This window comes from Bolinopsis microptera, chromosome 3 (assembly GCF_026151205.1).
Source record: "Bolinopsis microptera isolate Bmic1 chromosome 3, MBARI_Bmic_1.0, whole genome shotgun sequence".
Taxonomy (NCBI): Eukaryota; Metazoa; Ctenophora; class Tentaculata; order Lobata; family Bolinopsidae; genus Bolinopsis; species Bolinopsis microptera.
In genome coordinates this window covers 19,468,877-19,493,513 of record NC_087074.1, presented here as the reverse complement: position 1 = coordinate 19,493,513, position 24,637 = coordinate 19,468,877, and the positions used below count along the sequence as shown (strand labels likewise).

The window sequence follows — 24,637 nt, the reverse complement described above, 5'->3', positions numbered from 1 at the left end:
GAAGAACTTACATTTTATTTGTGAAATGAGGAGTAGGAAATGCAAATCCAATTTAGCACGATTCTTGCTTCTTAGAAAGAGAAATCTTTCCTGCCTTTAACCGAGTTTTAAAATTGTTCAAACAAATCGAAAATTTTCATGAAAAGCGGCGAAACATTTTCAGCCATTCCTAGAACCAATCCTGTGAGTTTCAGCCCTAGTTATTTTCGACGTTCTCGTGTTCAATGGTGAAAACATGGCCATGACACAACCTAACAGTTTCACGCCAATTTTCACTTAATTACGGAGAAGCCAAAAAAGTAAATCAATTACACCACATTTTAGCAGTGCATTTAACGAAGTTATAAAATGAAGGCATTTTCCTTACTTATCTTAACGATTCGCGGATTCGCTGTATTATATTAGCTTAGTTCATAGTTGTATCATAGTTCTTTTCTCTTATTTTTGCCGAACATTTCACTTGGTATGAACAAAACTCGCACATTTAACAACTGCTTTGAAGTAGCGTTTATCGCTGTACAACCATGTTGTTTGATCGAGCTCCTTCCAGCCTTATAACCGCTATCTTGGTTATAGCCCAACTCGGTAAGTTAATCTAGATTTACTTGAGGTCTAAAATTTATCAATTTTTAGTGAACGATCTGTTTTGTTTTTGCCGTATAAATATTGGGTTGACGTCCTAGCCCCGAATTTTTGACACTAAGATTAATCTGACATCTAAAGTCTAAACCAAACCTCTGATAACAAGAATCATGATGATGGTGAATTATTACAGGAATAACCGTCATATTCGCAAAAGATCTACATTCCTACGACGTGTACAAGGGGCGTTTAACGATGGGAAGCAAGATGAAAATACAAGGACACTTCACAGGAGAGTATCACGGAGTAGCTAGAGTGGATTTCTTCAATGATGCTGGCGACACAGTCTTCAGAATTGCTCTAAGGTAGGATTCTAGAACTTTGCGGCGCTTTCGAAATTATAATATTAGTTAAATTAAAATATCACAGTGAAAATCACTATCTTCCGGTACGACTTTTCATTTGAGCAAGTTCGGTAAATTGGGGGTAAATTGTCCAATCACGGCTACGCGTGGTGGCGACTCCGAATCAAAAATCATTTTCAATGCTCAATGTTTAAATAACTCCTCATCCATTGGTCAGACAACAGTGCGTGTTTTACCTTGAAATGCTATTTTCAGACTTCTTTTTACAAACTGTCATTGTTACAGGTTCGATGCAGATAAAATGGCGAACGTGGGTCTGGCTAACAGGGTGATTGTGTTCAGCACAAAATACAGTGACCAGTGGCAAGTAAGTAGGCCTTGGGAGAGCAAATAATAATAATATCAATGATCAACATTTCAATAAACCCGACGCAGAATGCAGGTGAATCATATCAATGTTGGCACCCGCCAAACCTTGAGATATCATCATCAATATCGAATATAAATCTTTCAGTTCATAGAGCCCCATTTCAACATGGCTAACTACAGTGAAGGTGAAATGCTACTGACCATCAATTTTAAAGATACCTTGATACTGGAGATAGAGCAACACGGAGAAACAACAGAGATGGTTACTGGGCTACCAACTCTAAACTCCAGCCTAGTAACCAAGATGGAACTCAGAGAGTACGGGGGGAGGGAGAACTTTCATTGGGAGGATCAGATGAGGATAGAAAACATTGTGTTGGGAGGTGAGTATTTTAGGACGAGGATAGAGATTTCAGAACGTGCTCAAACATACATGATCATACTTACACAATCCACTGTTTAATTTACACATACGCTAAATCAACATGCTGATGACATCATCTACTTTTATCATTTTATGTTCCTTACATTTCATATGGCCATGAGGTGAGGGGTCTCCAATCAGGAGGTGCAAGATACTGGGCTGAGCGACGCAAACGGTCACTTTAATTTTGCTGTACAATATACTGCATGATATTTTCCTTACCGTTTCCAGATATCAATGAGCTCCCGTGTATATTTGAGGTTATTCATCATTTAGGTTAAATCTTATTTTTAGTAACTATGATTTCAAATAAAACTGTGTTACGTTTGCAGGATTAGTCTCAGTCTGAGGAATCCTAGATCAATTAATTTGTTTCGCTGCTTTTTAAAATCTGACGCACTAATTATTAGCCTATTATATGTGTGGCTACTCTAAATCTTCTAGTTCGACTGATTGATTAAAAATTACCTTAATTATGTTCTCAAAGTATATTAATGAAATGAATGGTATATAAATAAATTATTTTCTCAAAAACAATATTAGGTAACAGAAGGAAAATTGTCACAAATATTCTTAGATAGATAAACATTCCCTTACCATTTTGAGGAGCTACAGGTCTTGCCAGATCGTCGTAATCACTACCAGAAGATCCAGCAGCAACATAAGAGTAGGAGCCTAGGGCCCAGGGGTCCCCTCTCCAGCGCGTCACTCGGTGTTTGCTGGGCTGAGGAACAGTCTGGAAACCGAATATGGCTCGGAGGATCGTCATGGCTCTGCCGACTATCGCTTCGTCTGGGGAGAAAGTTTGGTTGTTATTGTTGTATATTCATTTTGTAAAAAGTAGTGTTAAGGTTCATAATATGAAAAATAACTATCGATATTACCTCTAACATTCTAACAAACCAAATTTGTTGCGTCAAAAATTTAAACAAATTGGTTTAATAGTTTGATGATCATAATGAATATTGAAAAATAATCTTTAAAAATATATAATTATCTCTAAGTCTCACCAGGAACAGTTTCAATGACAGTGGCAGCCTCCCCCGCTATTAGCGCTATTAGAACCGGAGCTTTAGAGACGCTCCAGAAGAGGAACAGCTCGCCACGTGATATGGTGCTGTTAGACACGTGACCAAAGAGATGGATACTCGGGTCCCAGAATACCTTGTTGAAACACAACACCACCTGGAGAATAGGAGGATTAGAGGGAGAGGGCCGGAATGAAAAAACATTCTGTGTTGACCGTTCTGTTCGCTGCTATACATCTCTAAATACATGTTCTCATGTGAGGTTATACTATGTACCTACCTATTGATGTATGTATAGTTGTAATTGACGACAGTATAGTTGTAATTGACGACAGATTTCTCTCGATACAAGTGCAACTAATACTCTTAATAAATTCCTTCTTTATACTATCCGTGTATACTGCATTTGCTCGTTACAGATTAATTGTTGGTTTGGTACCTGCTATCCAGTTCCATGGCCACATTTTAACTCATATATTTGGCGTCCCTCCAACTTGGAATTCTACTTCCTTGTTGGAAATTACAGGCTCACATTTCAGAAACATAAAATTAAGACTGAAGATCAATTCTATTGGTTTTAATCCAATGCTTAGATTTGTATGCATTGTACTTTTACAGCAATAGCAGCAAATCTGGGGAAACTTTGAAATACACCACTTTGAAGCATTTAACCACCCCTTAAAAATCACAGATTATGAATTCTAGTAATCTGAATATTGACATAGGTCCAAAAATGTCATAGCTTCATGATAGTGCAACGAAAAAAATCTCAGAACATTTTGGTGCTGAGTTAGGTGGTTAAGTAGTCGAAATATGACTGATTTGTTAGTGGACATTTTGTCATACCTCTAACACCCAAACCCTTACTACAGTGAAGATATGAGTAGTACAGTTAAAATTGATGCTCATTATTGAACAAAAATGGTTCATTGACACATAGTTGAAGAAGGAAATTCAAAAAGTTAATAAATGTGGTCAGTGGAGTGGTATATATGTGTTTATGTTATAGTGTATGCGTGCGCGCGCGCGCGCGCACTTAACCATCTGTAGGCCAACATATTTAGTTTATGCTTAATTTCTTTATATATTATGTCACCACCATGGTGCCCAATACTTTTAGTGAAGGTCTGATGTGAAACAGTTAACCACCAACTGTGGTATATCAAAAAACACCAAATGTGTATGCGTGCGCGCGCGCGCGCGTACTTAACCACCTGGTATAGCACAGCATTGAGTTATCACCAAAATTCCAAAAGCAGAAGACACCATCCAGGTGCCCAAAACTTTTGGCTATGGTCCCCATACCATAAAACCTTAGATGTGGCCTCAATGTGGTTAAAACATGTTGATTTTGGACCTTCGGTCAACAGAAGCCATCACAAATTAACCATTTTCAGCAACATCCGAACTTTTGGTGCCTTATTTTGTTTTGATAATTGATTATGAGAGATAGCTGAAGGATAATAAGTGATTTTAAAGATAATGCAACAAAATGTGTGGCCGTATGGCGGTTAAAACGACCAAAAACACTGATTTTGGTCAATTTTAGACCTTTATTAACCATGATGGACGCAACATAGGACTCAGCAATGTTTCTGGTCATATAAATGAGCAGGTAGTTATATCTAGATAATGTAGCATGGCCAGCTATAGCTTTACAAAGCTAATATGTGCTCTAAAAATGGTTAATTAGTGCAAATATAGGGTATTTTCGAGACATTTTAACCACCTTAGCTGCACATTGATCGGAATGCATGAACTTGGGGTCAATGATGCATTTGCAAACAAATATACACTCATTTGGATAGCAAACCATTATCTGAAGTTCATATTGTGGTTAGTTTTAACTTTAATAGATGCCTTGTTCAACAGCCTAGCAAGTAATATAGCCCTTTTAACCACTTTTATGACAACATTTCTTGATAACTTTTATCAAGACCCTTCAAATGTCCTTTGTTGACCATAAAATGTTGACTAAAACCATTAATAATGTTTTGATTGGTGGTTAACAACAAATTTTGACATTTTAACCATCTTTTTAGCACTTTTTACGAATATTAACCACCTCAAATCAACCATACTATTAAATTGCACATTTGTGATAAAAAATTATCATCCATGCACAAATGAACAACCACCACTATACATCTATAATCAGAGCAATATTTATAGCTCACCGTTCATCTTCAATTTAACCACCATTAGGACCACAAAATGACCCCCATGAGGTTTGAAAACTTTTGTGATAGTTGCACCATGATATGATCTCAATATAATGACTACTCAGTTCATAATATCACATCTCAAAATGGTGGTTAACCCTAAAACTGGTATTTTAACCACCATAGTGGCCACATAGATGACCCATTAACCACAATTATTCAACATAACCGTACTGCAGTGTTTTGTGCACCAGAAAAACATCACTCCAACATTGAGATTAACCACAATGAGCTGCAACATAATGTTGAAGTCAACATACTCAAATTGTGTGAAAAAAGTCAATGTCCACCAAGTTTCCCCAGATTTGCTGCTATTGCTGTTTACCATTATACTTTTTGTCTTATTACACGAATTGACTTGAACTTTGCAACGTTTTATTATTCGACGATTGAATCACCGCGATGTTGACACCATGTTCACTTTCATCGTTCAAATTTATACCCGCCTCTTTTATTAAAAGGAAGAATGAAGGAGATTCTGTTAAGAAAAATATTTGTAATTTTAGTCACTGGTCACTACATCGCGTTAGTAAATGCAGAAGGAGTAAGTGCCTATGGTAAGTTAAAATATCCAGGGTCTCAAAAACTCAATATGTATGATTTTTTATCTTATCTTATAATATTGACATCTGATAAAGCATATGTTCTAACATCATGTATCATCTTCAGAAGAAGACGATGTAGTAGATGCAGTACACTATAATTACGCGTCAGAAACGAGAGACTCAAAAGGTACTACTGGTAGTCCGCTAGTGGTAACCCCTATTCTATTATTTAGTGTACATCGTGGTTTTATTGTAGTCCTAAGTCAAAATAAAGGAATTTATGAGAAAAAACTACAATCCAAGTTATGAATATTTTACGCGAACAATTTGAAAAATTTTAGAAGACGATGTGCCAGTTGCCACTACTAGTCTACTACATACTAATCATTCTTTCTACCAATTCTTAGAATTCACCATTAGTTCTATCTGTTAGAGAGGTATGCTTTTCAAAAATGCATAATGAAAACATATTGCATTTAAATTCAGGGAATTGTTTTGTCGCCAATCTAGATATCCGGGGAGATTTGATCGCACAACAACGAGTCAACAGCGAGCTAGGATGTATTGATCTTTGCAAACAGTATCCGAAGTGAGTTGATGATTTAAAAAACAGATCTTGCGCTATACAGTATAAATCTATATGTAAATATTAGATTTTCGAATCAAAGTCGCTTCGCAGTGATCTCTATTACACTGATAAAACACTTTCAGTTGCGGGGCAGTTACAATGAATAGTCAAAATGCAGTGTGCTATGTTTATGCATCAGGCTATAGTATATATCGTAATAGCAGATATGTTAGAGCAGCGGAGCGGACGTGTTTTGACCAAGCACCGCCACAAGGTTTGATTTTATTTATTAAAATTCATATCATGGAGATTATCATAAAATAATTACAACTCTACAAATCTATTACATTTATTGAGGACGTTACAGAAGGAATTAATTGAATGTAGTTTGAGGAGTCATCACTCTCCTCACGTCCGAAAATGGCGTTTCTCTTGTCGCTAATAATAATATACTATGTATTTGACTATAATATACTTGTTCAATATTGGTATTTTGGATGTGATGCGGTTTTAAAAAAACGATAAAATGCAATCCAACACTGAAAACTTCAATTATAAATATATTTTTAATTGATGCAAGATTATTTAATCGTATATTTCAGATTCAGCCAATCTGTTTCAGTTGGTTGACTCCTCGGGAAACTATATCACTGGACAACAAAATGGTCTCTTACTGTACAACAGCGGTACTTTGTGTGATAGTAACTTCAATATCACAGCAGCGCATGCTGTATGCAAGCTCATGGGGTTCAAAAACGCACTATCGTGGAAGTCTGGACAAATTTGGAGAACTCAGGAAAGGTATAAAGTATTTTCGCACAGTTTGGTCTGTTCTTTGAGAGATTGGTCATCGTGCACGTTCAGAAATGATGGAAAAGCTTGTACTGATCACGCTAAAGACGTATTTTTGACTTGTTCGGGAAATCGTAGCCCGTTCACTCTTGTAAACTCTGCTGGATCACAAGTTTCTGGTCTTCAACAGTTCCTACTCCTTTATAATGGAGGCACAGTTTGTGGTGATCAGTTCAGTGATAATTCTGCTGATGCTATTTGCAGGGATATGGGCTACTATGGGGCAAAAAGGTGGCGAATGGAAGAGACGAACTGGTCTTCGGGTAACCCGAAGGTTGATTACCACATCGCTTTGGATGATGTTAATTGTACTGAAGGGGACTGGAAAGCATGTTCTTACACAACGTCTCATGATTGCGAACATGGTCAAGTTATATATCTCTCCTGTATGTTTATCCCTGATCATAACAACAACACATCTTCAATAGAGACATGCGAGAATACCTCAACAGAAAATACCTCGACAGCTTTTGTGACTTTAATTTGCATTGGTCTGATTTTCATTGTTTTCAGGAAAAACTCTCAAATTGACCGTTTATCAAAGAAAAGTGCTAATACAGACGCCCTTGTCAAGAAACTTCAAGATCAGCTGAAGGAACTGCAAAATAGAGACTTGATAGACCTCAAGTCAGTTATTACAGATTGCTCAGATGACAGCGATCAGAACATCAAAGTATTGGATTGAAGTGTGAAATTAATTGAATGAGTACTCGAAGGTAGCTCTTGGTGAGGTAAAGCTATTTTATCGAGTTTTTGCTTCAGGGATCATGAGGGTCCAGTCCTACTATTGACCGATTTCAATTTATTCCACTGATTGAAATTCATTCTGCGAGGATTAGAGGGAGAGGGCCGGAATAAAAACACAGTCTGTGTTGAACGTTCTGTTCGCTGCTATACATCTCTAAATAATTCATGTTAACTGAGCATGTGAGGCCATACTATATAATATATTGTATAGTTGTATTTGACGACAGATTTCTCTCGATAAAAGTGCAACTATAACTCTTAACAAATTCCTTCTTTGTACTATCCGTTTGTACTGTATACTGCATTTGCTCGTTCCAGATTAATTGTAGATCTAGTATCTGTTATCCAGTTCCATGGACAAATTCTAACTCGTACAATTAGCGCCCCTCCGACTTGGAATTCTACTTCCTTTATAGCGAAAATTGCAGGCTCATATTTCAGAAACATCGCATTAACACAGAAGATAAATTATATATTAGTTTAATAATTAAACTAAGCCAATGCTTAGATGAGTATTTATATTTATAGCACTTTTAACGTGCACAATTTTCGTGTTGTTACGCGAATTGACTTGAACTTTGCAACGTTTTATTATTCCATACAAAATACTGAATAGTTCAAGGGGGCTATATTTATGAGTCGCATTTGAACTTGATTTCTCTTGGAGAATTTCTCTTTAGACTCTTAACTTGCGAACAAATTGAAGCAGCAAACTTTAGGCTAGAAACTTTATTGAATTGAAATAATCATTCCACGTAACAACGTCTTCTTCAGTTCTGTAATAAAATTGTTAAACATGTGTAAAAATTAACGACGGAAAGAAATTTAAAATAACATTAAAACAAAAACAGAGAAATAAAATTTACGAAATATGACCCAAAAAATGTAATTGCAAAAAATGTCAAAACAACAAAAAAAATACGACAAGAAGAAATGTAAGCTAATACAACTAAATACTGTACTACTCATGATACTAAACTAATTAGTAAACGTAAAACTGGTTGTTCAGAATTCACAGTTCATGTGTAAAAACTAATGATAAAATCAGCACTTAAGCAACGATAACTCGGTTGTCATGGTTACTATCCAAGATAGTCCTATCAATACATTATTTACTAGTTAAACATCGACTAAATATTTGTACAAATAACTCAACTCAGAACGATCATTCATTTCAGGACTTAATCTCAATATATACATCGCTTCTACAATCTTTCTACGAACAGTTTTACTCTGTAAATCAAGTAACTTAAAAGATAAAACTGGGGTTCGGTTAGGATGTAGAGATGCGTAGTGCTGTCCAACCCCATTCTCTGGATGTGCTCTAGGATTCCTAGCAGCCTGTCTGTGCTCCATCAGACGAGCATGGAGGCTTCTCTCAGTTTCCCCACAGTATCTCTTACCACATAACTCGCAAGTAACTAAGTAAATAGCTCCTTTTGTTGAGCATGTTGTTCCTGTGAGTCTAGGGCAGATCTCACAATTGTTAGGGTTACCAAGGTCACAAGTCTTCTTATCCAGTGGACGAGAGCGGCAGAAGATGTCCTGTAACTTCTTACCAGGTGTAAAAATAACTCTGATGGGGAGTTTGTTAGATTTGATGTAGTTGCGAATCTTATTACAAACTGTTCCAGAGATGAATGGTAAGGTGAGTGGGACAGAGTCAGGTGTGGTTTGACGTCTTCTCCTAGTCCTCCTGTTCCTTGCGTTATGACTCAGAGGTTGGTGTCCATTTTTCTTTAAGAGATCATCGATGATCTTAACTGAATGATCGAGTTCCTGGGGTCCTGAGGAAGCAATGGTGGCATTACGGTAGAAGTTCTTCTTACACTCCTCCTTCACTGAGTCCGGGTGGTGTGACTTCTGGTGTAATGTTATCCCCTTGTTCTGGGTTTTCCTGTAGAATCTGTGGTGCACTTTTCCTTCCTCATCGATCCGGATTTCCGTACTCAGGAACGGGACAAAATCCGCAGGGGTAGACGGGAACTCGATCTCCCACTTGATTCTGTTATCGGGATCCTGGTCGGCTATGCGTTGTAACATATCCAGTGCTTCTTCTCTGGATTTGGCTAAGGAACCAGCATCATCTACATACCGTTTGTATAAGAACCGAACAGGGTTACTGATGTAATAACTGTCTAAATATATACTATTACGCTCGAATTTCCACATTCTAATAATCGCTACAGGAGGGGATGGTCTACAACCCATGAATAAACCTAAAAGTTGTTTATAAAGTCTCCCATTAAATGTAAAATAAGAATTCGTCAAAACTACTGTAAAGATACCTCTAATTTCTGATAAACTTAAACAATACGTACTTAACTTACTCCAATGTTCTTCTGCAAATTCAATAACTGTCTCAATACACTCATTGATATTCAAATTCGTATACAAAGCTGATACATCCGCTGTAAAGAACTGTAAACCTTTAAGTTCACTCTCTGGTAGCCTACAGAGGATGTCCAGGTGGCTGTAGATATCGTACATATGAGTAGGTACTTCTCTCAACAAAGGACTGATAATGTCGGTAACTAACCAAGCCAATGATTATTTCAATTCAATAAAGTTTCTAGCCTAAAGTTTGCTGCTTCAATTTGTTCGCAAGTTAAGAGTCTAAAGAGAAATTCTCCAAGAGAAATCAAAATACTGAATGATGGTTGAAATCTCAACGATTGAATCACCGTGATGTTGATACCATGTTCACTTTCATCGTTCAAATTTATACCCGCCTCTTTTATTAAAAGGAAGAATGAAGGAGATTCTGTTAAGAAAAATATTCGTAATTTTAGTCACTGGTCACTACATCGCGTTATGTCAATGGGATGACTCACGGGAATTAGCTCCTGAAGATGAAGGTAAGTTAAAATATCCAGGGCCTCAAAAACTCAATCTGTATGATTTGTTTGAAAAAGCAGTAATATGCTTAATATTCTTGAAACCCAACTAATACGAACAAATTTCGACTAATCGGTAAGGGGGATGCTGGGGGTTTAGTTTCTTTCCAGCATTATGGAACAAGAATGACATGTAAATAAAGCTAATTTGGTGGTGATTTGAGTACTATCGAGCTGTATTGCATCGCAATACGTGCATATAATTGATTGGGTTTGAGATCATGTGAACCTTTTCTGCGAGAGGCCCGCTCCCCCAGAGAGGGCCGGTATAGAGAATTTATCGTATCTTATATTGACATCAGATAAATTATCTGTTCTAACATCATGTATCATCTTCAGGAGCCGCAGAACACTATAGTTACAAGTCAGAAACAAGAGACTCAAAAGGTACTACTGGTAGTCCGCTAGTGGTAACCCCTATTCTATTATTTAGTGTACAGGGTGGTACATCGTGGTTTTATTGTGGTCCTAAGTCAAAATAAAGGAATTTATGAGAAAAAAACTACAATCCAATTATGAATATTTTACGCATAGAGCACGTAAAACTGGTCTGTGGGTGAACAATTTGAAGAATTTTAGAAGACGATGTGCCAGTTGCCACTACTAGCCATCCAGGCCCAGCCTCTCTAAAAAAAAAAAAAAAAAATCATTCTTTCTACCAATTCTTAGAAATCCCCTTAGTTCTATCTATTAGAGAGGTAGGCTTTTCAAAAATGCACAATGAAAACATATTGCATTTAAATTCAGGGAATTGTTTTGTTGCCAATCTAAATATACGGGGAGATGTGATCGCACAACAACGAGTCAACAACGAGCAGGGATGTGTTAATCTTTGCAAACAGTATCCGAAGTGAGTTGATGATATATATATTTTAATACTTTCAACACTACTATATAACAAATAATTTGAGATAACGATGTTTAATAAAATGATGCAAAGAACTATTTCGAGGATCTAATCAACACCGACTTTTAATGTGTAGGAGTACAGCAACGAAATATATATATATACAGTATAAATCTATATATGTAAATATTAGATTTTCGAATCAAATTCGCTTCGCAGTGATCTCTCTTTCACTGATAAAACACTTTCAGTTGCGGGGCAGTTACAATCAATAGCAAAAAGAATGTGTGCTATGTTTATGCATCAGGGTATAGTATATGGACACGTTCATTGAAGTTTGAGGATATTGGTAAATATTAGTGACCCTACTGAATGGCACGATGATGTAAAATGTGTCACACTATGAAACTATATAAACCCTCTAACCCTAAGATAATCGTTTCATCCTTTAGATAAACTTTGTCGCATAACGATATCTTTATCAGACGATAAGATATCGCTTAAATGCGGCCGGCAGTGAGTTGTAAACTTTGTCACACTATAAAAACGTGACGGAGTTTATATGGACCCCTTGTTGCCGTGTTTGACCAAATTTTCGAATTTTCAATTCATAGAATAGCTGTATATGACTATTATCTACATATTTAGCGACTTTTTTTCTTAAATGGTAGCACCATGTAAACTCCGTCACACATTTAATAAATTTATATGAGGGATGTTTATGACATCCTGACAAGAAATGCCGAATAGTCTAGCATTATTTTGTGAGCTGAATGTGTTTGGAATTGTTCACATATTTCATTGTTATACGCAAATACAAATACAGAAGGCAGAAATAGGTAAATTTAGTCACATAAATTTGTATGATATCTCAACATGTGTGAAATTGAGTAAATATTAGTGTACCAACTTAAACACCCTATATTACGTACTATGGATCAATTAACAATATTTCAACCATACGCCGGTCATATAAATTATTATATGGCAGTGATATGTTAACATTGGATAAATTTCAACACCTGAACAGGGTAAAAATTTGTAAATTTCGTCACAAAAAATATTATAACTTTATTTGCTCCGTGTTGGCAAAATAACTAATTTATCGACATAGTGATGGTAATAAAGTAACATTATATACTAATTGAGGTATGATTCTTCAAAATAGGGGCAAGAAATGTAAATTTCGTCACATCAGCCATTGCATTAGTTAGATAGATTTTCTTTCATATCAACTGCCCTTATTATAGTTGGAATGGATTTATACAAGAAATATAGAAACCCATGCCCATTTTTCATCACATTGAAATTATACTGTTGGGGCAGGAAAAGTAAATTTCGTCACATTTCGGTAACTTAGTATAATTAAACTCAGAATTGTCAAACTTGAGTTCTGATGATCTGCTGAATAATAACCTACTAATAATTCCTGGAAGAATATTGAATTCTAATCGGGGTATGGTTCTTCAAAATAGGGTCAAGAAATGTAAATTTTGTCACATACGTCATTGTAAAATTTAGATACACGTTCTTTCACATCAACAGTCCTAATTATAGTTTGAAATGATTAATTCAGAGATAAGGAAATATAGAAACCCATGCCCATTTTTCATCACATTGAAATTATACTGTTGGGGCAGGAAAAGTGAATTTCGTCACATTTCGGTAACTCAGTAAAATTAAACTCAGAATTGTTAAACTTGAGTTCTGATTTGCTGAATAATAACCTACTAATAATTCCTGGAAGAATATTGAATTCTAATCGAGGCATGTTTCTTCAAAATAAGGTCAAGAAATGTAAATTTCGTCACATCAGCCATTGCATTAGTTAGATAGATTTTCTTTCATATCAACTGCCCTTATTATTATTGTGACAATTTTTACATCAACTGCCCTTAACTTGAATCAGCTCTATCCGTGCATCGTCCTTATATACAGTTTTCCCGCCTTCCAAACCAAAATCAGATATTAATGATTTCGGCAATTCACCCAAAATTTTAAATTCCATATAATGTGACAGAATTTACATCATTTCCCAATAAGTGCATGTATTTGCTAACTTTTCAAAACAACATATTTTAGGGCTATGATTAGTAGAAAAACCATCAAATAATGAGTTGAAAGGGTTTTGAGGACACCTCACAGTAGAAAAGAGGTATCGTATTCTGAGTGTGACAAAGTTTACGGAATATTGCCTTAAAACCGTTCGATCCCTGCCCTTTAGCCAAATGTTGTATCATAATTGTTAGAATGACCTAATCTACTATATTTTAAACCAAAAAATGCTAATTGGGCAGCTATGGTTAACACAGTCACAAAAATGTGACATTTTTTACATTATAGTGCCTAAAAACAATAAATTGTATTTCTGACATGAGCCGTGTATATGGAAGTATGGGTCACGTGGCTAATGTACAGAACTTCTGAACACGCTATTTTTTTTGGTTTACCAATACCCTTAAACTTCAACATGAACGTGTCCATTTACGATTTTGTATCATTTTGTGACGATGTTTACATCAACTGCCGGGCTATACTTCAATCAACTGTATCCGTGTATCGTCCTCATTATATAGAGTTTTCCCGCCTTCCAAACCAAAATCAGACATAAATGATTTCGGAAATTCACCCAGAATTTCAAATTCCATATAATGTGACAGAATTTACATCATTTCCCAATAGCCAAGTGCATGTATTTCAAGTTAACTTTTCAAAACAACATATTTTAGGGCTATGATTAGCAGAAGAACTATCAAATAATGAGTTGAAAGGGTTTTATGGACACCTCACAGTAGAAAAGAGGTCTCGTATTCTGAGTGTGACAAAGTTTACGAAATGTTGCCTTAAAGCCGTTCGATCACTGCCCTTTAGGCCTACATTGTATCATAATTGTTAGATTCACCTAATCTACTATATCTAAGACCAAAAAATGCTAATTGGGCAGCTATGGTAAACAATGTCACAAAAATGTGACATTTTTTACATAATAGTGCCTAAAAGCAATACATTTTATTTTTGAGCAGTGCATATGGGAGTATGGGTCACGTGGCTAATGTTCAGAACTTATGAACACGCTAGATTAATATATGTTAAAATTAAACCACTATCGTCAAAAACGCTGTTTTAGAAATTTACCAATTTCCTCAAACTTCAATGAACGTGTCCATATATGGTGATAATAGCAGATATGTTAGAACAGCGGAGCGGAAGTGCTTTGACCAAGCACCGTCACAAGGTTTGAATTTCTTTATTAAAATTCTTATCATGGAGATTATTATAAAATAGTTGCAACACTACAAATCTATTACATTTATTGAGGACGTTACAGAGGGAATTTATTTAATGTGTGTAGTTTGAGGAGTCCTCACTCTCCTCACGTCCGAAAATAGCGTTTCTCTTGTCGCTAATTAACTACAGTATTTGACTATAATATAAGTTCAATAATATTCGTATTTTGGATGCGATGCGGTATCTTTTTATGATGTTTTAGATTTTTATTTTTAAATCCCCATGAGTTCTAACTATTAGAGCTCGGTATTACAAAATGCACAATGAAAACATATTGCATTTAAATTCAGGGAATAAGGGTTGTTTTGTCGCCAATCTAGATATCCAGGGATATTTGATCGCACAACAACGAGTCAACGACGAGCAGGGATGTATTGATCTTTGCAAACAGTATCCGAAGTGAGTTGATGATTTAAAAACAGATCTCGCGCTATACCAGTATAAATCTATATGTAGATTTTCGAATCAAAGTCGCTTCGCAGTGATCTCTCTTACGCTGATAAAACACTTTCAGTTGCGGGGCAGTTACAATAAATAGTTACAGTGCAAGGTGCAATGTTTATGCATCAGGGTATAGTATAATTAGTGGTAATAACGGATATGCTAGAACAGCGGAGCGGAAGTGCTTTGACCAAGCACCGTCACAAGGTTTGAATTTCTTTATTAAAATTCATATCATGGAGATTCTCATAAAATAATTACAACTCTACACATCTATTACATTATTGAGGACGTTACAAAGGGAATTTATTTAATACATGTAGTTTGAGGAGTCCTCACTCTCCTCACGTCCGAAAATGGCCTTTCTCTTGTCGTTAATTAACTACAGTATTTGACTATAATATAGTTCAATATTGGTATTTTGGGGGGGGGGGGGGGGCCCCCCCCCCCCTATTTTGGATGCGATGCGGTTTCTTTTTGTTTTTTGTGCTAAAATGCAATCCAACACTGAAAACTTCAATTATACATATACTTTTAATTGATGCAAGATTATTTAATCGTATATTTCAGATTCAGCCAATCTGTTTCAGTTGGTTGACTCCTCGGGAAACTTTATCACTGGACAACAAAATGGTCTCTTACTGTACAACGGCGGTACTTTGTGCGATAGTAGCTTCAATATCACAGCCGCGCATGCTGTATGCAAGCTCATGGGGTTCAAAAACGCACTATCGTGGAAGTCTGGACAAATTTGGAGAACTCAGGAAAGGTATAAAGTATTTTCGCACAGTTTGGTCTGTTCTTTGAGAGATTGGTCATCGTGCACGTTCAGAAGTAATGGAAAAGCTTGTACTGATCACGCTAAAGACGTAATTTTGACTTGTTCGGGAAATCGTAGCCCGTTCACTCTTGTAAACTCTGCTGGATCGCAAGTTTCTGGTCTTCAACAGTTCCTACTCCTTTATAATGGAGGCACAGTCTGTGGTGATCAGTTCAGTGATAATTCTGCTGATGCTATTTGCAGGGATATGGGCTACTATGGGGCAAAAAGGTGGCGAATGGAAGATACGAACTGGTCTTTGGGTAACCCGAAGGTTGATTACCACATCGCTTTGGATGATGTTAATTGTACTGAAGGGGACTGGAAAGCATGTTCTTACACAACGTCTCATGATTGCGAACATGGTCAAGTTATATATCTCTCCTGTATGTTTATCCCTGATCATAACAACAACACATCTTCGGTAGAGATATTCGAGAATACCTCAACAGAAAATACCTCGACAGCTTTTGTGACTTTAATCTGCATTGGTCTGGTTGTCATTGTTTTCAGGAAAAACTCTCAAATTGACCGTTTATCAAAGAAAAGTGCTAATACAGACGCCCTTGTCAAGAAACTTCAAGATCAGCTGAAGGAACTGCAAAATAGAGACTTGATAGACCTCAAGTCAGTTCTTACAGATTGCTCAGATGACAACGATCAGAACATCAAAGTATTGGATTGAAGTGTGAAATTAATTGAATGGACGAAATTCATTATGCGGGCGCCTAGTCACGATCTTGAACAGTTTTAACAGTTTTAAACAAAGTTGTGTTTCTATCAAATTATTTTACCGCGGAACTTAACAAGATTTGAAATAAAAAGGAACTTAACAAGATTTGAAATAAAAAGGAGATAAGTTGTAACATAATGCAAGTTCAATAGATAAGAAAAACGACCAACTTATAAAATCTCCAAAGTCATCAAATTAAATGATCACCAAGCCTGTTCATCTGCCAATATCTAGTTTAGTTGAGTATATAGCTGATACGGTCACATTTATTACTGATTTCACGTAGGCAGATCAATGATCATAGTGTTGCAAACCCTGCATTAATATTTAACTTAAACATGTAAGTAAAATTTAAATGTAATATAAGACGTGCTCAAGGCCAAGGGTTTTTTGCAGACATCGAATCAGCAAATAAGCTTAATCTTATTATTATTATAGAGAACAAGTCACTGTCAGCCACATGTAACCAACTTGTACTTTCATACTGAGTTAAATTCTGTAACATAACACTCCGTATGTAATAATATGCTCTGATCGAGTTTTTAGTGTAACGCTGTAGAGTGTAGATGTAATCAGGTCTGTTCAGGTCTGTTCTCTTACTGTTGTCTTAGTAGTTAGTTGTAAATAGGTTGTTAATGCTTGCCGATTTTAGTAGTATTTATGCTCTTCATTAGTACATGATATTATGCATGTTTTGCCTTCACTTCAAAAGTTGAAATTTTCTTAATTGAGATAATTATTGAGATAACGAACATACATAAAATGTACCTAAGTTGAGTTAGAAGTACAACGATAAATCATAGAACAATTAAGTTATTAAAACGCTACAATTTACTAGAGATGGTGTTATCGAGAGATTACCATCGCATTTGTATTATATAATATATTTTAATGTAAACCCCTAGAACTGTACATATAGCAGATGATAATCATGAAAATCAGACACGATCGCCGCAGTTGTTCGATTAGTGCCATGTTTTTGTTGTTAGTAACGCTGATTGGTATGTCTGCAGCAGGTGAGCCATCAAGTTAGCATATTTTTTAACAGAAAAAATTATTTTATGGAATATCGTTTTATGAGAAAAACTTTAACCAAAAACTTGATAAAATCTACTATCTAAAAATCTGTGTTTTGCACTTTCACTCAGTTTGTATTATCGCGCTAACTAATACCAAGAAACGCTGCATCAATCCAAGGATTTTACTTGCGAAAAAAACGGGGTCACGGAAGGGAGATGCGCCTTTTTTATAAGTTTTTTAACTATTGCCATAGGATCCAGATTCCACAAACTGATTATGAACCCGGGCTGAGAAAATACATCTATTCTTACCGTTTCAGATATTACAATTACATCCGATAGAATTGTGCGAAAAAGAGGAAGGACAGAGGTACTCAGGAAAGGTCGCAAACTTACATCAAAGAATGGAAAGATTAATTTTGAGTTGCAACAAGATGGAAATCTAGTACTTTACTGTACAGAGAATGACGAAACATTATGGTCGTCGGGCACAGAGGGAAAAAGCATTGACCGAGGACTTGAAATGCAGGTTTGGAAAATGTCTTCATATTGAAAATAAGCGAAGTGTGAACTATACGACTAGTGACTACGTTCATTTACAACGGTATCACTCAGAGAAAGGGGGAAGAGGGGTTTAAAATGGTTAGGCGTTATTTCTACACCAAAACTATGTTTCAAAGTGATTACTGAGGGGGCGAGTGAGTATGATAATTACGCAATATGTGAATCACCATTTCCCGATTTTTCCAGGATGCCGGTAACTTGGTGCTGTACGATCCATCCTATGGTCAAGTATGGAGTACTGATACGGAAGGCCATTTTGAAGACATAGAATTAGTGGTACAGGACGACAATGAGGTCGTGTTGTACAGTACTGATGGTTTAAAGAGAAACATTCTCTGGTCATCTAATACTAAAGACAAACGTTGTCGTGACGTTGGAATTAGAAAAAGTAAGCATTGGGAGTTTTAGCAGTAATTAAAAAACTCAATATGATAAGAATTCGTTTAAATTACCATTTTTTGTTATATAAATTGATAATCAAATTATTATGGCTCTTTCATAGCCATTTTCACTTTCAACTTACAAAGATTTTTCCCGGAAAAATGACGACGAAATTAGAATTTTACGCAAGCTTCCCCGGGGAAGAATCAAAATCCACCATTAACAAGTCTATCACAACTAATAAAGACCTTTTAAAGGTCATTCAAATATGATATGTTCTGCTTACCCAAGTATTTGGAGTGAGAGTCTTTGATTTTCTGCTATACATTTTTGGAGAACATTTTTAATGGTTGGAGAACATTTTTAGAAGTTCAATGTTTTTTAATAAGATCAAATTAATTTCCGAGCATGTACCATTAACTTAGGACCAAAACCATGATATATTTCAGATCAATTCCAATTAGTGGATGCTTCAGGACACTACATTACAAGTCAACAAAATGGTCTTTTGCTCTATAATCGCGGCACCTTATGCGATATCAACTTCAATATCACTGCCGCACACGCTGTTTGTAAACTTATGGGGTTTGAGGGAGCGTCATCTTGGGTTTCCGGTAAAATATGGAAAATTCAAGAGGATTATGAAATATTTTCTCACACTTTAACTTGTTTAGAAAATGACTGGTCATCTTGCTCGTTAAGGAGCGCCATAAAGCTGCAAGTTTGCAATGATCACACTAAAGATGTTTTCCTCAATTGTTCTGGAAATCGAAGCCCGTTTGCTCTGGTGAATTTCTCGGGAGCGCAAGTCTCCGGTCATCAACAGTTCCTACTCCTTTATAATGGTGGTACAGTCTGCAGTGACTATTTTAGTGACAATTCCGCTGATGCTATTTGTAGGGAGATGGGTTATGCTGGAGTACAGAGTTGGAGAACTTCGTTTGAGAAGTCAGAATATCGTGTAGCTCTCGACGACGTGATATGCAGTGAGGGGAACTGGAAGTCGTGTTCTTACACCACGTCCCATGATTGTATCCACAGCAAAGATGTATATTTATCTTGCAAGTCTCTTGTAGTTCAAAATACCTGTCCCAAAATAACTGTTCAAAATAACTGTCCCGTCAACGACACCAAAAGGATAGACACCGAAAATTTGGACAAGAATGCCTCCTTAGCTGTATCTCTCATGACATTGATTTGTATAGGGTTGGTTGTATATGCAGTGAAAAAATATTTCCAAATCAAAAAACTTTCGAAAGAAAAGGTCGAGAATGATGCCCTCATCAAAAAGCTGCAAGATCAGTTAAAGGACTTTAAAGATGAAAAAGACAGCAGAAGAGGTCTTGAATCATTGAAGAGAACAACTGACTACAAAAAGGAAATTAATATCTCAACGGATGAAAATGATGATATCGAGTATCAAAGTGCATAAGACCAAGAATAGTCACGATAACGGACTCTCCTCTTTCACATTAGCATAGCACGGGTTACCGCTGCACCTTATATTATGTCCTTATGCTGTATCGTGGCTTGGAGATACTGGATTGTAATGAGCAATGAGTCTATTACATTGTACAAAGACCGCGTCTTACGAGTGTGTTCAATGTTCACAGTAAAGATATTGAGAACGTATTTTCATTTTTCAGATATATCCCAGAATGAATTCGAAAAACCAAAATAGAAGCCAGTAATTGTTTAACATTGTTGAAGTTCTTTCTTTTCCATCAAGTTAATTAATAAAGTTATTTAATTATACAATATTTTATTTATTTTACAATAAAAATGAGAATGTTATTGTTAAGAAAAAATAGAACTAAAATACCTTGTTGAGGTTGCCGAATCCCATCCTCTTGATAGCAGACGTCTTCCACTCAGGCAGAGGCGGATCGAACTTCAGTTTCTCCTTCTTAAGAACCCCCAGAGGGATTGTCAACAGCACAGCATCTGCAGTGATGGTATTTGTGGTGTTGGTTGCCCAGCTGCTGTTAACTTGGTTCACTTCTCTTGTCGCTACTTCAACTCCACTGTCCGTGTATTTGATGCCGACACACGCGGTATTGTGGCGAATGTTTAGACCCTTGGACATTGCTTCTGTTATTGTTGACATCCTGAAAAATAACGTTATAACATTATTAGGCATACGAGATCGCTTAAAATAGTAAAAATAGTATACTTCTATTAGGTTCTAGAAATTAAATTTTTTATTTATAAAAAATATTGCTGATTTTACCAGAAATTAATACACAATAATCCTTACCCGTCATGAACAACGAGATGGTTTCCAGTAAACTCAAAATCGTCGTCCTGGTCCCAGTGTTTTAAAGATAGTGCCGAGAGAGGGGCCGCATTTGCAAACTCCAGGTTGGCACAATGCCAATCTAAAACATGTCTCTCTTGGGGGGTCATGTAAATCTCATTGGGGACCATCTGCTCCATTTTTGTCAACTGAACCTCAAGCTCTTGTTGTTCTTTCAAGAGAGCGTCGTATTCAGCGAATGTTTCCAACATGACCTTGTAGGCTGCTTTGACTTCAAACTCGGCCTTTTGGTCCCGGATAACTTCACCAAGTTGGTCTGAGAGTTCCTCATGCTTCATTTTTAATTCTGAGGAAAAAGTTTTGAAAGTGAGCTCATTTCGATTACAGATTGGTAATGAAAGCCAACAGAACTTGGTCTACTGAAATTAATAAGTGGATCATTAAAACCCTTTCATAAGATAAAATTCATGATCTGTTCTGCTTACCCAAGTATTTGGAGTGAGAGTCTTTGATTTTCTCGTGAAGAGGGAACAATGCTTGCTGAATATGGTTCAACTTCTCCTGAATCTCGCACCTCTCACGCCCATGCTTCAGCTGCTTCTCCTTTACCTGCCTTATCTGCAACTTAATAATAATCTCCAGAGCTTGACCAAGAGATACCGGCCTACCGTTGATGCTGTTCACATTTAATTGGTGTGACATGTAGGTTGTAGCCTCTAACAACCTGTTAAACTCCCGCTCAACCCGCTCATCACGCTCTTTGGGAACCATCTGTCCTGTAAATTCGTACAGCGGACAATCTTGTTTTATTGGCATCAATTCTAGGTTCAGCTGTTTGGCGAGCACTGCCAGTGGGTTCCCTCCAAGGCCTGTTACCACCATTGCACCCAGATCTGCAACGTAGTTTCCGTCTTTAAAGGTGCAAACTCTGCCGCCAACAACGGATCGAGCTTCGATAACATCCACGTTAATTCCGAATTCTTGGAGTTGTCTTGCAGCTGTAAGACCTAAATAAATGTAATTAGTTGACGTGCAGTGCAGTAATTATAGCTTTACTTAATCCGAGGAGATGAAAAAAGTTTATAGCTCCATCCCCCTCACAGTCATCAACTAAAATTGATACGCTGTATTACCTGATATACCAGCACCGACAACAAGAACTTTAGGAGCGGTCGAGGAGGGTTCTGGGAGTTTGGGTGAGGCGTACACTCCGAAGTTTATAAACCCGTATCTGTTCAGATACTCATAAACACGTTCTACCAACTCCTCATCCTCTGAAAAAGACACATCAGTACAAATAACAGTGATTGTATGTCAATGCTATTGAACCGAAGTAATCAAATGATTTTTAATAGTAATATATATAACATATTTTGCCATAATTGTCGTCATTAATCAAATATAATAGTTTAATTTTAAACCGTTGTGAGGAGGCTCTATTCTGGGCAGAGCGTTTTCAACAGTGAGCTTGTTCTTCGGGTCTTCCAACCAGACAAACAACTAACAGAATATGTATCAGATAATGTGGGAGGGCCAGGGGGCGGGCGTTCAATGTGTATGAGCCTCTGATTGTATCAATTGAACGAATCAAGAAAGGTCTTGTCGGAATGGATTATGGATTATGGATCGACCCAATAACGTCGAAAGCTGAAAAGACAATATAAAAGCAACACTAGCAACTTACCAGTCTGTTTCTAATGTAAAGAAAGTGAGCTTGGGAATCCTTCACGTTGAAAATTTCAGAGAAACTAATGGCTTCCTGTTTCGTCATACGATCGGCAGGTAATCTGCTTGCGAAAGCTGCTGACTCAAGATCTGAAAATGGTAAGATTTGAAAATTGAGACGGTTATTACGAAAATTGGGTTCTTTGTAACATCAAAACTCATGAAATCACAGTGACATCGATGTACCTATAATGAAAAAAAAGAGAAAATTGGTTTTGTTGAGTTGAGGGTCAACAAAGAATCAAGATATGAGTCTTGAAGTGGTATATATCGATTTTTTCCACACATCCGTACCTTTAGGAGACAAGAACTCTTTGTCGTCGAAATCGTCTTCAGGATCGTAATCTGGGTCAATCTCCTTTTCTTTTTGGAGATCAGGCTGAAAAATTCGATGTGATGTGTTATTTTTTGTAAAAACAAAATTTCATGCCAGTCGCGGGAAGATTAAAGCATGCTATCGCAAGCCCCCACTATAACTTAATTGGTCACTGACAATATTTACTTTGCATGAAAACGCGCACTTATTTCTAAGCAAAAGATGTAAGCATCGGTGTTTCTCACATGTATTGCGCCGCGCAGTGTACGTACGGGTAAAATTAGCAATAGTCTTGCTAAGTAAGACAATCAACCATATTTAGCATACCTTAGACTTCTTTTTCTTCTGTCGTTTTTCGCGTGGCTGAGGCTGATAAATGTCACCAGCTGAAAACAAATTTATGAGTAATTCAATCTTTCAAACATGGTTTCCACTTTCCTGGCCTGTGTCTCATGACTCGAGAATAGAGGTAGGCCAAAATGGGTTTTTAGTGAAGGTAAATTAATTGGTTTACCTGGGTATCTGCTGGGTTGTTTTCCAGCTGATTCTTCCACTCCATCCTTATTCTCAGTACTCTTCAAAAGAGCCTGTGCAGAGCGGAGCACATCATCTGTACTGTCGATAATCTTCTTAGTGGAAAGTAACATAGACTCGTCCTTGCGTTTAGCTGCATCTTCTCGAGCTTGTAGCCTCCTGAATACACGGAATTTTAAAACTGCTTATGAGTGAAAAAGGGCAAGAACCAAGAGTGACGGTGTTGTGAGTTGTAATCCAGCGGGGAATATTCTAAATATTTAGACACAATATAATCATAATATGCGCAGCTGAAAAGGGATGTGCACAAACTTTAGCAACATTTCTAGGACTTTCAAAAGGTGTGAACTTCTGAAGAGCAAATAAACACTAAGCTGGGTACCTAGAAGTGGTGGAGTGAGGGGCTGGTGCGTCCAGAGAGGTAATAATGTCGTCTGACTGGTGTCTTTGCTTCTCTTCGCGGTTGTTTATCATCTGTAGAATATAAGGGTTCTGTGATCTTTATATTTCATTACTTCTAGAGGTTTCACTGAGCACCCCTCCGGAGATTAGATTATATGAACTGTCTATACTAGTGTATCCTACGCGACGGTAGCACCTCAAAGTAAACTATGTGAATGAAATGGCGAAAACGCATGAATGAAAATGAACATCGTTGGTAGCGTGAATTTAGTGTGAATCTCTAAAAATCTAAACTTGCTCACATTTGCATTTTCTTTGGGTTTCTCAAACAACCATCGGCCAACATTATTACAATTACGCTGATCATCGTGAGAATAAGAAAAATGTTCGGAATAAACATGGCCCCCAGACTGTGAGTAAATATGTTGCTGTTGGGGGTATTGTGGGTGGTAGTTGTGGTGAAGAAGTGGAGGGCGGAGTGAGTGCTGAGGTACTGGCTGACCCGGATAACCGCTGTCAGCACGAAACCCGGGGTTACAGTGCTGGTGCATGTGGTTAGAGCCGGCCGTGGTGTAGTAGGGTGATAGGTGTTTGTAGTGGAGGGGTGGCTCTTGTGAGGAGGGCTTGTTGTTTAGCACCTGGTGTGGGTGTTGGTGGTGGTGTTGACTTATGTGTGTTGTGATTGAGCTAATTCTAGAAAAATATTACTAT

The 24,637-nt window shown here is 37.0% G+C and overlaps 2 protein-coding genes across 4 annotated transcripts in view; one reads left to right on the top strand and one right to left on the bottom strand.

The window, feature by feature from the left end:
• LOC134812172 (lysine-specific histone demethylase 1A-like) overlaps positions 1–24,637 on the bottom strand; it is a 28,864-nt gene that overhangs the window by 2,869 nt on the left and 1,358 nt on the right. For 2 of the 3 annotated variants that reach the window (XR_010159896.1, XM_063819412.1), the window contains exons 3-14: positions 23,907–23,998; positions 23,505–23,683; positions 23,318–23,376; positions 22,969–23,053; positions 22,634–22,764; positions 22,371–22,449; positions 22,083–22,223; positions 21,435–21,956; positions 20,950–21,295; positions 20,515–20,800; positions 2,751–2,925; positions 2,338–2,532 (exon numbers count right to left, since the gene is read on the bottom strand). Coding sequence is in view for 2 of the 3 variants with exons in the window: in XM_063819412.1 (XP_063675482.1) it covers positions 2,338–2,532; positions 2,751–2,925; positions 20,515–20,800; positions 20,950–21,295; positions 21,435–21,956; positions 22,083–22,223; positions 22,371–22,449; positions 22,634–22,764; positions 22,969–23,053; positions 23,318–23,376; positions 23,505–23,683; positions 23,907–23,998 (2,290 nt within the window). In the remaining variant the exon portion in view is untranslated. Of the gene's footprint in view, positions 1–2,337; positions 2,533–2,750; positions 2,926–20,514; positions 20,801–20,949; positions 21,296–21,434; positions 21,957–22,082; positions 22,224–22,370; positions 22,450–22,633; positions 22,765–22,968; positions 23,054–23,317; positions 23,377–23,504; positions 23,684–23,906; positions 23,999–24,228; positions 24,565–24,637 lie in introns of all 3 variants that reach the window. The other variant, XM_063819411.1, reaches the window with a different exon arrangement.
• Positions 11,482–24,637, top strand: part of LOC134812175 (derlin-2-like) — a 66,460-nt gene continuing 53,304 nt past the window's right edge. The window contains exon 1 of the mRNA XM_063819415.1: positions 11,482–11,510. The gene's annotated coding sequence lies outside the window, so the exon portion shown is untranslated. The remainder of the gene's footprint in view (positions 11,511–24,637) is intronic.